The 17,017-nt window shown below is 37.0% G+C and overlaps 1 protein-coding gene across 2 annotated transcripts in view; it reads left to right on the forward strand.

Moving 5' to 3' along the window:
* MINDY3 (MINDY lysine 48 deubiquitinase 3) overlaps window positions 1-13,304 on the forward strand; it is a 55,836-nt gene extending 42,532 nt beyond the window's left edge. For both annotated transcript variants that reach the window (XM_075082741.1, XM_075082742.1), the window contains 5 exons: window positions 1,447-1,519; window positions 2,387-2,459; window positions 7,541-7,628; window positions 10,883-10,954; window positions 12,234-13,304. In XM_075082741.1, coding sequence (XP_074938842.1) covers window positions 1,447-1,519; window positions 2,387-2,459; window positions 7,541-7,628; window positions 10,883-10,954; window positions 12,234-12,383 — 456 coding nt within the window. In that variant the 3' untranslated portion in view covers window positions 12,384-13,304. The remainder of the gene's footprint in view (window positions 1-1,446; window positions 1,520-2,386; window positions 2,460-7,540; window positions 7,629-10,882; window positions 10,955-12,233) is intronic.
* The last annotated feature ends 3,713 nt before the right edge of the window (window positions 13,305-17,017 follow it).

Consider the following 17,017-nt stretch of genomic DNA (forward strand, 5'->3'; position numbering starts at 1 on the left):
AAGCATATGCTGGATGCTATTAGGTGTATTCTTAAAATCCTTGACTTTGGGTCAGCGAGAAATGGTGAAGAGAGGAATTCTGATCAAATGTATGATTTGTTTCTGTTCTTTTCCTCAAGCAGTTTTCTTAATCTGGTAAAAGAACAGTAGGTCACTATGCATATTTTAATTCTACGTTTTTTGATTTCTTTTCTGTGCCTTCCTTCAAATGAAGTAATACAGACTTGTACAGTTTAGACCAAAGTTCACTGTTGGCCCATGCAGGTATAACAAGAGGATGTTAACGTGATTTTCTCTTTCAAGAAAATCTGTCATCTTCAGAAAGCAAAGTTGAAATGAACTGGAAATAAAAAGATTACGTATACTTTATGAAAAGTGTAAGGTAACTTTTTTGATTTGTAACAAATGAATTTGCTTAATACAAGATGAATAAAAGAATGTTTCCCCGGGTTTAATGTTATTCAGAGTAATGTCAATGCTGCTATTTCTGGAGATTCTTGTTTACTGTTCATAGGATAGCAGGTAACATCATATTTTCACTTTGACAGGAGGAAAAACTGTAGAGGGGATATTGTGAAATGCAGTGTTTACCTCTGAGCAAGTCTTTCATTTTCCTTTCTATGTGAGAAACAACATAGGTGATCATAAATTTGCAAGAAAAGATGTAGGATTTAAGTACCCCTAGGATGCAGTTTTTGGATCTCTGTTTTGGAGTTCTGTGTTCTTTTTGAACATCAAGTCTTTATATCTTTTTAGACTAAAGGGTGTAATGAATAGATGCATTTCTTACCCTTTATGTCACCTTTCATTTCTCATTAATAATGTCTTAGTTTCACTTCTTTTATAATAATGATTTTGGCATAAAACCAGAGGGATAGGCTTTTTGCTGGTTTTATGGTAGGAGATAGACATATGCCTCTCCGCGTATATTTTGGAAAGTACGATGGTATTTGAGACTTAAAATGTCACAGATAAATGTGTTACAATAGCTACTACTGAAATCATACTTTTTCATGCAGCTAATAAATTTGTCTTCTGCCATTCTGTGAAATGGACTTCAAAATATTCTCTCACAGCTTTCTATCTAAATAATGTTAATGTTTCAATTATAGTGAGCATAGTACACTCACTAAATTTCACTGGTACATGTATATGAGTTTTCAGATATAAGAATGATACTATAAATCTAAATCTCCACATAATTCATGTAGTCTCCAAGTAGCTTTTGTGCCACAACATCTGCATGAAAAGACTTACATAAAATTTCCCTAGAAGTTTGTGGAATAACCTTTAACATATTTCTTGATCATTTTATGTCACTATCAGCAATATTGCCAAATTACCATAATTTTTCTTTAGCCTGTGTAGTGTGAATATTTACTGAGTAATCTGTATCTGAATTAAGAATATGCTGAACATTTTATTTTTCTATTTTTTTTCCCTAAGGATATGGCCCTTGTTGCTCCCGAAGCACCTTCAGAACAAGCTAGAAGGGTTTTCCAGACATATGATCCTGAGGGTGAGGGCTGTACTTCTTGCTGAAATAAGATTCTATAATCAAAATGTACTCATTCAGTAAAGACAAATTCCAAATACTAACGAATACTGCATTGTGTAGGGTATCTCTTCAAAAATAAGACCATTATTTTCTAAAAATTGTTCCAAATATTGCACTTTCAAACCCATTGTCCTTTCCATGCCAGGGTAATATGCTCTTTACACATGAGCTGATTAAGAGAGGAATTAAATACTTAGTACTTCAGAAAATTTCAATCTACAAGTGACATGAAGAAATTTTCTGAGAATTCTGTAGTAAGGGAAGTTAAGTACAACATTGTGCAGTAGGAAGTAAGAGTTCTTACAGCATAAGCTTTTTAACATTGTAATGTTGTTTATAATTAACATAAAGCTTAAATATAATTTATCTTCTATTATATTTTCATAAAATAACTGATCCTCTACGATTGCATTCTTCCTGAAATTTTGTTCTTGAATGTATGTGGCATAGCCTGAAAATGTTCTTATGTTTTGGAGAACAGAGGATGTCTAACATTCAGGTATTAATATTTCAACTAATCAAAAGGGAAAAAATGTACAGTTATTATCCCATGGTATCAGATTATGATTGCTATAAAGAGATTGTATTCTTAGCGAGTATTAAGCTCCTAAGTGTATGAATGATAAACCTGCAATTTCTGTATTACAGTCCTCATTTTTTTTTAAGCAGGAGAGAAGTGTTTGAAAACTATGTTCCTTCTAGAACCCCACCGTTTATCTGAAAATTTTAGAGATAAAGATACGCAGTATTTGTATTTTTTAATAAACTTTGTACTCCTGGAAAGCATTTTGTTTCTTTTCCTAATGAGAAACTTTGCTAATTCTTCAGATAATGGTTTTATACCTGACACTCTGCTAGAAGATGTAATGAAGGCTCTGGACCTTGTTTCAGATCCTGAATAGTAAGTATAATAAAATTTTAAAACTACAGAATTATCAATTAACCACATATTATTTATAATTTGGGGGGCATTTTTTTTTATTCAGTTAACTGCATATCAATTACAATTTAGGGGTTTTTCTAGATTTTTTTCTAGCTTGCATTCTGGGCACAGAATGTTATTTTGAAGTGTTTAAGTCAGCTTTAAATTAAATGGGAGGAATTAAAATTAAAATGTCTCTTACTTTGGTAGTGATAACTAGAAGCCAAAAAAACCCTCAAACCTACTGCATTACTCTATATTGAGGAGATAGCCATGAATATATTTCCATACATTAATGTGGGTGAAACTGTGACAAAAGAGCCAAAGCACCATGGTACTCAGAGGCAGATTAGCATTGGATTACTACAGGATCTATCTACAGAGTTTGAAGCCAAAACTGCTTCAGTTACACTTTCGTTTCTGCCAATACTCAGTACATTGTAGCATTTATAATTGTCATTTGTTTCCAGAAATGACACCTTGATTAGAGATAAAACTATAAAATGAAAAAGTAATTTATTTTAGACCTTATGTGGACAGACAGGACTAATATTCAGTGGCAGCAGTTAACCTTCAGTGTCAAAGCTTACCATGTTTTGCCCCTAAATGGTTAACCCAGAAAGGATAGCTATGTGCTTGAACTTCTTTTACATCTCCAAAAGATGGTTCTGTTCGTAAGCATATGGTCTAGTTTATTGGGGTCTAAATCAGTTGTTCCTGTAGAACGGCTGCGGAGTCTGCAAGTTTACTTACCACAGCCATCTGAAATTCGATTGTTGCCATTTTCTGTCCTTTCAAATGTGACAAAGTACAACAAAGTTTACTCAGTTACTCTCTGTGGAGAATAGGAGTGAAAATTGATATCAAAAGACACCCGGGAAACTAAAACCAAAGAAAATACAAGACAAAAAGGCTAGCATTCACATCATGTCAATTAATGGCAAAGTCCACAAAAGTTTTTTTTTTAACAGGGAAAAAAGAAAAAAGCCTTAGTTTAGTAGGTGTCAGAAGCTTTCGTTTGCCCTTTTTGTTCTGCTGCCTCAATAAATCCGCAGAAATCGTGTTTCTGCATTCAGCATTTTTTCCATTTGGCTGTTCGGTCTTCAGGGTGTTTGTGGCATAGCCCTTGCCTATTTTATTGTATAGAGCACAACAAATATAAATTGATGTAGGAAGAGCTAGTCAGAAGGCCTGCTATATTGAAAAGATATGATCAAACCATGGAATATTCAGTCTTGAAACATGTCTTCTTAAATAAAAATGTTGTCTAACATTACTGTCTTGAGGGCCTACTCTGTTTTGGTTCTAGATGTCCTGTCTACTTAACATGGAACACAAGTATAAATAACACATTTCGAATTCCATGCAGGCTTTTCTGGTTGGTTTTTGTTTGTTTGTTTTTAAGTAAAATTATAAGCATTGCTTCCAGTGTACTATTTACATTTTTTAGTTCAAGAACTAAATGGAGATTCTTTGTGATCATCTAATCCAAGGCTATATGCATCTCAGAATCTCAAGATGAATAACGGACAGACCTGCTTAGAGTTTAAGAATTATAGAGGGGAAAACTTGATAGAGTAGACGTGAATTAACAAGATGGATTAGCCATTCCAGTACTGAATGGCATTGCATGTGATTTTAGTAAAATTTTCTAGTGCTTTAGTAAATACATCTGAGAACCCAGCTCTTTTGTTTGTTTTGTCCATTTGTTTCTAAAAACTGCCTGATACTCTTTAGAGCACCAATTTGAGTACACCTCTCAATCTAAGTTTAGCTGGTTTAAAACATTTTTTCCTGTCTGTCTATTTAACCAGTGCTGGAGGCTTTTGTCCCCACACACTTCTCAGCCATAACAGTACAAAGACCATCAGTATGATCACCCCAGCATTCATAACCTCTTCGTTTAACATGCTAGACTTCACACTGAAGTGACCAAAGCACATACGCACACACGCTTTGGTAGCTCTGTTGTAATATCAGTGCCACTGAATGGCAATAGCTATTTGCTGAATGCAAGAGCCTCAGTTGAAACATACAGCAATCAATTATTATTAAATCTCGCCTCCTGCTTAATTGATTTAGTTTTGTACGCTGCCCGTACTTAAAAACTTAGTATGGCCCTGCATTTTTAAACAGTTCTTGTATTTCATTTGTGAGTATATCACTTGCTTTAATTTTATTACATAATTTTAAGTGGGTTTTCAAAATTCTCTTTACTTAAAACTGCCTTGGTTCTGTTTACAAACACAGTATTTTTAGAACTCTATTACAGAATTTCAATAATTTGTGCAGGTTTCAGACAGCTACTGAAATATCTTAAATTTTGTACTTTGAGAGCAGCAAGAATAAGCAGTAGAAGGACTAAAGTCCAGTATCTTGCAAATCCCCAGTTCTGGCTTCACTTGAGTAGTGAAATTTTTTTTAGATTAATTAAGAGAGTTTATAGGATATCACATTCAGTTTTATGAATTTAAAAAATCCTCTTCCAAGGGCCTTAACAGAACCACTCTCTTAAGAATTGCATAACGTATTCTGTGTGTATTGAGACAGAAACAAAAAGAAGCCAAATAATTTACTAGTACTAGTATGTTAGGACCAGGATAGGAAGCTATTTAAACATGAGGACACATAAGCGGTAGCCAAAAGCATAAAATACTTACATGCAATAATAATCAAAAAGAGCTTAGAAAGACATCTTCTGCCAGTAACCCCCGACAAAAGAGATCTGGGTGGTTAAAAGGTGGTAAAAGAGGCAGCTATGAGAAGCTAAGACTGTGACTTCTGAAAGGAAAATGTAGTGCCTACATGAAAAAATTAGGGAAGAATCTACATTTATGGAACGTTAAATGTAAATAAAAATAAAGCAGAGTTAAAATCTTCTGACAACTAATCTGCAAAATTATAAAATAGAAGCTAATAGTATTTTTTTAAGCCCATCAGAACCAGGAGGCTTGCAAGAGGTCTGTACTTCTGATAGGTGGTCCACAATATTAAAAAGTATTCAAAGTCAGTAAGAAAAGTGTAGTGAATTCCTCTTCATGTCCACTGCGGAAGAAAACAGGGATTAGTTCTCATCTTCACTGGGGAAGATTACAGGGTGGTTTCCACACTTAAGCCTTTTTATGGGTGGTCAGAGTAAGAGTCTGAATTGTAAAGATGTGTAAAAACCCCAAATTCTGAAGAAACATCAGAATTAAGTTGCTGAACTATTTCAGGTTACATATGACTTTAAACTGTCCTGGTACCAGACAGTACCAGAATGAGAAGGTGACAAATGGACAACAGTGCTTAGAAAAGGATTTGAAGGCCAACCTGGGAAAAAATAATTTGTAAATGTTTCATGTGTCAACATGGGATAAGAAGGAAGATTTTCTTGTAGATAAATAACTGATCAAAGGATAAAAATGTCAAGTGTTTTTTTTTCTTAATGGAGGGAGATTATTGGAGGAATTTTACAGGAATTTGTGTTAGGTCTGTGGAGTTTGTCATGGCACCAGTTAGGATTTGAAGGTAGGGATTAGCATGATAGCTTGCTGCTGATACAAAAGTATTCTAGATATTAAAAAAAATATGTGGGAGAGCAGCAGAAGTTACTGGAAGATAAGGTAACAGAAGTCTCAATACAGTGAATGTAGATTGATTGCAAATGGGATAGAACAATCCTGATATTACATACATGTTGTTGGGCTGTGAACTAGATATTATGATTCAGGAAACAAATTTAAACTGACACTCAGTGATAGACAGACATATGGAATGGGATTTCTAGGAATTATGCCATTGTATAAATGCATGACATTTCACTGTCTTAAAAAAACATTGTAGAAAGGTATCAGGAAGGCAACAAGTCTAATTGAAGGTACAGAGTGGCGTTAGTATAGGAAGAACTAGGTTGAGACTGTTCAATCTGGAAAAGAGACAAGCATTGGCATGTAAAAGAGGTCTCTAAAATCAGGAGTTTCATAATAAATAGGGAATGATTGTTAATTGCTACTCACAATACAAAATTGAGGTGTCATCAAACTGAGTAATCAGGGGGCAGGTTCAAAACAGGAGGAGATACTTACTCCCAGATCCATAGTTTAATTTTAATTTTGTGAGTAGAGTTTATTAAATGCCACAAGTGTAAATGGGTTCAAAGCCAATTAGGCACATGCATGGAAAGAAAAAATATATATCTTTGTGTTTTAGATACTGCCTCTCACTGAAGATGTCTTTGAGCAGCAGACTGCTGGAAATGGGGAGGGTAAACTAAGGATATCACTGTATGTTTGCCCTGTTGTACTCTATCGTAAGCATCCACTACTGACCAGTGTCAGAAACAGGATACTGGGCAAGACGCTGTGTTGGTTTGACCCAGTGAGGACATTCCTGTGAACGGTACAAATTGTAACTTAGGCAAAAGATAGGCAGATGCAAATAAATGTTTAAGCGATCTGATGCCAGTAGAAATATATTGCTTAAATGGAAATATAAAGTTATAATTGACACTCATTTGAGTGACCTGAAATCATACCGTATTCATGCAGTAAGGATTTCAGATTAGTATTGATATTTTTACTATTTATTGGTTTTGGCTTCTTTGATATCAAGGACGTGATGTAAATAAGAAATGTATCTGTTAATTTTACTTCAGTGTACTTAGAAAATCTTGGAGGCTTTTCAGATCTCCATTGAAAACAGGTTATTTGGCAGTTACGGAGCTGTATTTAAAAGATGACTGTTTTGTATATCTAAGTTCAAGAATGCTTACAAGACAGCAAAGTGCTTTTTGGGCTGTAAACCTGGTTGTAGATTATATGGGTTTCAAATTATTTTACCAAATATGGTGGTCCTTCACAATTATCAGTTATTTAATTTAAAATAACAGATTACTTGTATTTAAAAATAACCGTGTTTTGGCAACTTGCATGCCATTCTGGTGCAGTTGTCACTGACAATTAAAAATAGAATAGTATTGCTATACTTGGCAGCCAGTACTGTGGTAGCACAGCATAACTTAGTCATGCAAGAATAAAAATGTCTTACTCATACTTTTATATTCAATGTTTTTGTCATAGTGTAAACCTCATGAAGACCAAATTAGACCCAGAAGGACTGGGCATCATATTACTGGGTCCCTTTCTGCAAGAATTTTTCCCTGAGCAGGTAATCAATGTAGCTTTATTGCTGCAGAGCATTTTCTATTCTGCTTGCCTTTGAAATTCATTAAACACTTCCATCAATATCACAGAGCTATTTTTAATAATAAGTATTGCATTCATTTGACACAGCTGACCATCAGATAACTTCTTGTATTACACAACAAACCACAGACTTCGCTTTTGCATATGGTGTCCATGATTTTGTCAGCTTTACACTGGAAGGAAACTCCATTGTAGTGAGAAGCTCTAAAATTAACTTCAGGAAATATATAATAATTTTGCATATGAAATTGAACTGGTTCCCTACTCAGAAAGTCCATCTGAGTTTGTTTTTTCTGAGAATAAATGCCCATACTGTTTTTATCAATATTACAAATGTCTGCTGTAATTGTGAGTACATGGGAAAAGGCTGCAAGCATATTTAAAACTATTTTAATGTATATCTCTAATAATGTAAAATTTTTGACAGTTTAACAAAAAGTCATGATAGAGGTATATTTAGCATAGGTGGAAGTCAGTATCTGCCAGGGTAATGAATTTTCAAACTCTCGATCTGTTCCATATATTCATTAGACAGCAGCACCACTGAGAAGCGTGTGTTACCCTAGCACTGCTGTCCTCTTCCCCCTTTGCCCTGGGTCACATTTTCCTGCCCTTCTGCTGCCTGTGTCCTGCCACCAGGAACCTTTTTGTACAGAAACGTGGTACACCGGAACAGGAAACTGATCTGGATGAGAGATCTCTTTGCAGGTTTATGGAGGCTTGTTCCATGGCCATGCAAATACTTGTAATGGCAGAAGAGAGAGGGTTTCCCCAGTGGCAGAAAGATAGGCTGGTGAGGCAAGAGAAGGGCTGAGAGGAGTACATCTTTGGGAGGCTTTTGCAGCTTAACGTGGCATTGAAACTGTATGGCTTAATTTTTACGACCAAGGAAATGTGAAATCAATATTTCTAAAATGCCTTCAGCGAGACTCTTTATTAAGGGTTGTGCAGCACTGTTTGGGTATAGTATTCTGTACTATGAAACAATCTGGTCATTCAAAAGACACTAGAGCTGCACTTCCAAAGATGGTAGGGACTGAATGCATCATTAAGAGATGATTCATCATCTAATGGAAAAAAAAATGGAGTTAGAGTGTTAATTTTGTCCAGATTTACAGAATTACATCTGCATTGTATACTTGCCAACTGTTTTTTCTGCCTTTCATTTGTATATCCAGAGGTGGAAATATCTTTACAGTAGAATATAATTTAATCTTATTATATTACACTTGAAAATCTGGAAGACTCCACTGCTTAATTTTAGGCCCCAGTTGCTTAGAATGAAGTTCAGAAAGCCAAAGCACATCCTCCATAATTGGCTGTGCCTAAACTGTCTAGTACTGTGAGCCATTGGTAGCTGGAAGAGAAAACAGCCACCGTATGGGGCTGCTGCCTCTGGTGCCTATTGCTGAAGGGCATCACTGACTGAAGGAGGACAGCTGGAGAAGGGAGCATAGTGGAATCATGGGCAGATCCCCACCTTAGTCATCTAGAGAGGTGGTGGAGGAACTCTTTACCTGCTGTAAGGTTGGAGCCCCCAAGTCAATGCCGGTCCATCAAGTACTAATTCCCTGCTGCATGTGATTCCCCACCACTCAGTTTTGCCTGTGCTGTTGAACCTTCGCTGGCTTCAGTACAAAACATGGGAAGTGTTACTGCCTTAAAGTGTACAAAGTGAACAATCAGCACATTCTGGACTGGGACCTGCCAGTATCAGTCATTGAATGACGTGCTGAGGGCACAGATATATTGTCCAGTCTGTCTGTGCTCTGTGGATCAGATAGCAGGAGCCCCTCCCCATATTGACACCTTGTTCAGAATTCTGAAAGTGAAATTCTGCAGAAATTGAGATTATTGTCTTTCTTTAAAATACTGTGAGGAAATAGCAGGTGCCAGTGATGGCTGGAATTGTTTATGTTCCCCTTTATTCAATATTTGAACACTCATCTAGTGCTTAGGAGATCCAGATGCGATTCCATCTTTGCTGAGAATGTTAAAACCCCCATTCTTACTCTCCAAAAAGTGCTAAACTCCACCTCAAAAGCAGGAAGGGATCTCAGCTTTCCTTTTCAGAGCTGTTGGCTTAGAATAAAAACATTCAAAGTTCATTCAGCCTGAAAGAGCAAGCCTGACACTTCAGTGCTTAGGGTAGTCCCCTGGAGAGGGGAATTCCTGAATTCCCCTGTAGCCCTTTTTTTTGGAAACAGTTACTGCACAGGATTCTTAATATCCATGGGAAAACAACTGGAAAGCAGCAATTCTGCTCCTTGAGGATGAGCGTACCTTCCTCGGGAAAAAGAATAAATGTCCTCTTCCCTTCCCAGAAAAGCTTGGTTTTATTCATCTCTGTGAAGCACCTTCTGTAAGTAGAGTTACCACCCTTTTCACCACCCTCCCTCCACTGAATAGCCTGGGTTGCTGTGAGAGATCCCTACAGAGATAAGGTTTTTGAATCATTTAAGAGGAGAAAAATGAATGAGGGCTTTTCTTAATCTGATGGATGTACTGTAACCTGAGCAGATTTCTTCTCATTCCAGCCTTTACCTCCATGAACTTAAAAAAGGGATAGACTTTTGTTTGGAGCCTGGTCCAGTAGGCATAAAAGAGATGATATTACACCTGATTTGTGTTTTCTGAACCAGTGAAATGCAAAGTTCTTCAGTCCTTTTAGGACTAAAGCATTTAAACACCTGGAGTGGTAAAGGTTGATAACTACAGTACATCTGCTGTTAGGCTTCAGCTGAACAGGTGTCTTCACAGTTAGTTTACAATTAGGCAGGCATGGGCATAACTAACTTTTTAGCTCTCAAATGGAGGGTTCAAGATTGGATCTGGTCCTTAGTAAATATTTAACTTAGTAGCATCCAGTCAGTCATAAATACACGTGAATCTAGATACTAGGTAAGGTGTCTGACTTGAAAAATTAGGACAGTTTCTACATGCTTAGTGCTGAAGTTGTAGCTTAAAGTGTCCAGATGAACACAGAAAATCATGCTTTTAGGGGCATCACCCATTAGTTTACTGACATCTTTTTATTACTTCTGATGAGAAAGGTAAAATGAACAAAATCTTCAAGATGACGTCACCTAAAAGAAAATAACTTTTTTACAATTTCCTTGAGTCTTCCTGTTTAAATGCATCTGTGTAGCTGTAAAGAGAAGAGACTGTCAAGGCATAATGTATATGTTATATGAAATGAACTGTTCTTTCTACTAGGACTCTAGGGTTTCAGAGTCATTCACTGTTTACCATTACAATGGACTGAAGCAATCTAACTATAATGAAAAGGTAAGATTTAAGAAATGTAAATCTAACCTTAATAACAATTAGTACGCAGAACTGACTCCCTGTGTTAAATTGTAAAACTGATGATAGTTACAGGCAAAATACTTCAACTTGAAACAGATTTTTTACAAAACTCTTACTTTGATAATTTTCTTACAAAATGATATATTTGGAATTAGAAACTGCTTTGTGCTCCTCATCATATTTTAGCTAGTATACTGGATCAGTTGGCTAGACCACACTCTTAAGCTACGTGCTTTGCACAGAACACTTCTCATGCTTGACCATGAGAAGCGGGATCTGAACTGTAAAGAACAATGGAGATGTAACATGGACAAACCGCAACTTCTATAAATAACCCTACATTAACTTTGAGATGTTTGGCGTTTTTTGTAAAAGATTTTAGTACTGCAGACCTGCATGAAAAATCAATGTTTTTTTGGAACCACTTAGTGGGGGACAAAAATTACCTGTTTAATTTTCAGCTTTCTTGGAAAGAGGGGTATACATGACACACCATGACTGCTTCTAAGTTAGCTCCTGAATTAGCATTTAGGGTAGAATAGTATAAGGCATTAATAGACACAGGAACAAAAATAACTCAAAGTAAGAAGCCTCTTCAAGAAAATGAATCTACTCAGTCTTCCGAATAGCTTGGACTTAAGTCCTTAAAACTACCCCTGTGAAATCTCCAGCAGTTTCATACCCCAAAATGTAGGCAAAAGCATTCAAAGATGCACTTATCTTTACTATTGAACCTATATACTTAATTAAGAAAATGTAAAGAAATTATTGTTTCGAAAGGATTCTGCTTATAGCATTTTAAATATTGTTTTATGAATAGAGCTGATTGTAACAGAAGTTCCGGGTTATGGAAATTAGTTTCATAAATTTGAGTCTAAGGAACACTGTCCTTATAAAAACGACAATATCGAGCTTTGCAACTGCAACAGTAGTAGAAGATCTAGTGTCACAGAATTCTTGCGTTGCATTTCCTAGATTATTTTTTTCCCCAGTTTTGGCCTTTACTGTCTATTGAAGTAAACAGTCAAATTAATATGGCCTGATCAGGATTTTCAGGCACTTAAGAGATCAGGGTTTTTTTATTTCATACCTCATTCCATTTTAAAAAAAAAAATATATAAAACTTCATGGATTTGATCTTTGTAGTAAAAAAAAAAGTGTATAATAACAAATCCTCTCCTAACCCAGTGAAAATAATCATCTCATATTAGAGTTTTTAAACAAACATAGGTTAACATAATTGGATTTATTTTGACAGGTCATGTACGTAGAAGGCACAGCAGTTGTTATGGGTTTTGAAGAACCAATGCTACAGACGGACGACACTCCTGTGAAACGCTGCTTGCAAACCAAATGGCCATATATAGAATTACTCTGGACCACAGATCGATCTCCTTCTTTAAACTGATACATTGCACATAAACAACGTGCTACTATCAAATGCTTGAATGGGGATACAAGAATTGGTATTTGCTTGGAAAGTGGTATGCTTTGACTGTGTGGAGTCATACACTGGTATCATTGACAAATTGTAAATAGTGATTACAAACACTTTTTCAGTGTTAATTGGAATATTTAATTTTTTAATCAGATTGATTTCTATTATAATAGTTTGTCTCTTTTGGCCACTGTAGTACTGTTAATGTGAGTTATCCTAAAAAAAAAAGAGCCTACTTATAAAGTCTTAACATTATTTTGCCATCTCATGAAGATTTGCAAAATGTCTGATATTGCAGAATCTGCATATTAGATGTCAGATCTTTAAAACATAAAACATATTCAGCCTCCTGAATCATACAGGCATGTTTTATTATTTAAATTGTATTGGCTTACATTACAGTACCATAATGTGTGGACTAGACTGGCCATTGCACTGGATATGTTTTAATGAGTTTAAATTTTCTGCAGTTTTTCCTAAAACCTGATTTTACCTAAAGAGCTTGCACAATGTGACATAAATATGATACATTTTTAGGAATATTAATAATTCTAATTCAAAAATACTCTTTCTTGGCAGTTGTATATTACTGTGGCTTAGTTATCGGGCATGTTAAAGTGAACACAAAATCTGAGAAAAAACAGATGTATTAATATTTATTTGAATTTGTATAAAAGAAATGTAAAAATGTCAGAAGGAATTTCTTGTTCTATAATCTCTAACCTATTCAAACTTATAATATTGCCAAATACCTCTTCTCAATTTGTCCAAACAGCATTGTAAGCCAGCGTTATTGTATGTGTTAAGTGCATGAGAACATCTGTTATGACATTATTATATCCTTTATTTATTATCAACTTGTTAGCCCTAAAATAAAATCTTTTCCTGGAATCATGATGTATTATTTTAATTTTGCTTTTAATTGAACTTGTTTTACTGACTTTCTAAGATGATGAAAAGGGACTGTGGGTTTAGAAACGTCAGGTTTCAAGCTGAACACATCTCAGGAAAAAAGCAACAGAAGATAATTTATTGCATCTCAACTGATTGCAGAGCCTATGCTATTGCCAGCAGGGCTGAATTTCACATTCAGAACTATTTACTTTTTAAAAATGTATTTTCATGTGTAAATAACAATATGACACTAGAATGATCATCATGCAGGAAAACTAATTGTTTTGGTTTAAAATGAGGTGTGTAGTGTGGGGGAGAAACCCTTGTTGGAGAATTTGCACTGTAAGGCATGTAGCCGTGGTAGAAAGAGAACATCCCTTGCATGACACTTTGCAGGTAGGTCGTCTGCAAGACTGTACAATATGTCTGTTAGATTAACATTTGGAAATGGGTGAACAGTGTACTTCTGTGGTGGGTTGGCCTTGGTTGGCTGCCAGGTGCTCACCGAGCCACTCTCTCACTCCCTCTCCTCAGCAAAATGGGGGAATAAAAGAGACAAAAAGCTCTTTATCTCGTTGAGACAAGGACAGGGAGATCGCTCACCAATTATCGTCACAGGCGAAACAGAGCCTAAATTTGATTTATTGCCAATTAAAAATAGAGATGGTGAGAAACAAAAACAAAACTAAAATTACCTTCTTCCCCACCCCCCTTCTTCCCGGACTCAATTTCAATCACAGCTCCTCTACCTCCTCCCCACCAAGCAGGGCAGGGGTATCAGGGTTGTGGTCAGTTCACAGCAGTTCATCTCTGCCACTCCTTCCACCTCACACTTCCTCTGGTCCAGCATGGCGTCCCACTGGCAGGAGACAGTCCTTCACAAACTGCTCCAATGTGGGTCCTTCCCACAGGCTGCAGTTCACGAACTGCTCCCCAGTGTGGGTCCTTTCCATAGGGTGCAGTCGTTCAGGAATTGACAGCTTCAGCGTGGGTCCCCCACAGGCAACAGTTCCTGCCAGAAAACCTGCTCCAGCACCAGCTCCTCTCCACAGGCTGCAGCTCCTGCCAGGAGCCTGTTCTGGCATGGGGTCTCCACAGGCTTAAAGGCTCATCCACCTGCTCCGGTATGGGGTCCTCCATGGGCTACAGGTGGATATCTGCTCCACCACCAACCTCCATGGGCTGCAGGGGGACAGCCTGTCTCCCTGTAGTCTTCACCACAGGCTGCGGGGGAGCTCTGGCACCTGGAGCACCTCCTCCCCCTTCTTCACTGACCTTGGTGTCTGCAGGACTGTTTGACATTTTCTCACTCTTCTCTTCCAGCCGCCACACAGCATTTTTCCCTGTTCATAAATATGTTATCACAGAGACACCACCAGCTTTGCTGACACGCTCAGCTTTGGTCCATCATGGAGCCAGCTGGAACTGGCCCTGTGCAACATGGGGACAGCTCCTGGTGACTTCTCACAGAGGCCACTGCTGCAGCCCCATCCCCAGCTACCAAACAAGTTCAATCAGGACTCGTTTGAAAACCTAACTTCTGAAATTACCATGGCTGTTCCTTATTGCAGAACTGATAGCAGTGTATCTTACCTCTTTCTGAGATTTTTTTCTGAAAAAATAATTCCTTTTCAGATGACAATAATTTGAAATATTCCTTAATTCATCATATCTGACTCACTTTATTTAGAACACAAGTTTGTTTAGAACAGAGCAAGAACACATCTTGCTGTGTGGGCCCAATGCTAAAAGACTTGGGCAACAGTAGTATTGCTACTCAACAGTATATAGATAATTAAGAGAATCTGCTTTAATCTGGATTGCCTGGCAGGTGTGAAACTTTACTTTTCCTAAAATTCTCAGGCTTGACAGGTATTTGCTTTAGCTGGCTTTGCCCAGTTAAGATAAATGTCTTTAGACAGACTTGCACGGAGACCTTGGAAGGTCACAATTCACTTTTCTTGCTCCTTCTCCTGGATTCTGGTGTCTGTCTTGGCTTGTGCTTGAGTATCTCACAACAGAGCTTGCACTGAATCACAGCTTGACTCTGTTAGAATAAACAGCCTAGTCTGCTCTCTGACACAATTCATGTTGTGTCAGGAAAAAACAAAACCAGAAGCCTAGCTGATGTGAGATCTATACATAAGCATTAGTCTGGATTAAAACTTCTGCTATACTCTATAGAAATTTAGCTGGTTCTCAGTGTGGTATAAGAACCCTTATTCCTTTATCTTTTTCTTTCATACTGCCCAGTTGTTTGAGACCTGGCTTTGGGTTCACTTCACATATTTTTGGACTACAGAGGCCAACCAACAGTGCTTAATGGAACTTAGCCAGCTTATCCGAGAGCCTCAGCCAAGGGAAGCTTTCTGTCCTTTCCTCCCTGATGGACAAGATGGGAGAGATTCTGACTTCATGGAAATTCATCTTTTGTCCCCTACAAGGGGGTGGTTATTTAGAAGGCAGACTTATAATACTTTCAGTATTATAGTACTTACAGTACTTTTGATTTCCTTCCATAGAAAAATGGCTAGAAACCTATATAATTTTCACAAGTTGTTCTGCTCTAAGTGCCAATTATTTAGGCTACATATATGTGTGTGTGTGTGTATATATGTACATATTGCAGTTTGCAAATTGAGGCTTAGTCAGTAAGTAACACCAGAGCACTCTATGGGATTAAATACATGCTTTAACTAACTGGATTAACTGTAAGAAATCACGTGAACTAAATATGCAATTAAATGATATTTTGTGTAATAGTCTAGGTGAACTTTTTTTACATATTGCACAGTGGTTCAATTTTAATTGCTAAGGAATGGTCAGTATCTTCTGGGAGACATCTAGTGTCCTAGCTGGCAACACGGTACAGTCAACAGGCCATTGTATAGTCAGTCCAGAAAACTGTGCTCCCCCTCCCATGTCTCAAAGTCCTTCAAGACAGAAAATTGTTCAGCTACATGTTGGTGTCTCTTTGCTCTAAATTCACCTTTAGAAAAGAGATGAGGAGAAAAAGAGGTCCTGGGTCAACTGCTGTTTGAATGGTAAAAGAGAAATTATTTCCACTTCGATGTGTACTGATGATTGCAATTAGATACCCTAAATGAATTATCTAAATAAATAATGGAAAGACTACTTCCAGTGCCTCATATTAGCCAAGGTGAGTTATACTGGAAGGCTTAAGGCTAAAAAATACATTTTTCCTTTGTTAAAGCCCGAGCTGTTCAAGGTAAGCAGCCAGCAGAAATCCAAATGTAAATATCCTTTTTAAAAGCCACATAAAGGCCCCTTTAAAACAGTGAATCACTTAAGTACTTGCAGGGCACTTTGTTTTCTGAAAACTTCTGTTAAAGTTCTTAGCTTTATGTTTCAGACAGTTACAATTTCTGCTTATCTGATCCATCTGTATGCTTTTTTATTCTCTCTTCTCTTCTTTGTGAGGATGAATTTAAGGCAAAGGAGTCCAAGGTGGGCCTGGATGAAGTAAGCGAGTGATGTGAGAGTAAAATCCATTTAGGGTAGTGAAATGGCTATGCTTACACAACGGTTCATGAGCAGGAACAAGAACCTTCATTAGTGCAATGCATAGCATAGTGCATTTTCTTTCAAACTAGATGACTGTCCACAGATGACCTGTGGACCGTTACTTTGGGTACTCTTGACTGCACACGAAGCTGCTTAGCACATGGCATCATTAGCATATGGCAACT

The sequence above is a fragment of the Phalacrocorax aristotelis genome, chromosome 2 (assembly GCF_949628215.1).
Source record: "Phalacrocorax aristotelis chromosome 2, bGulAri2.1, whole genome shotgun sequence".
NCBI classification, from domain to species: Eukaryota; Metazoa; Chordata; class Aves; order Suliformes; family Phalacrocoracidae; genus Phalacrocorax; species Phalacrocorax aristotelis.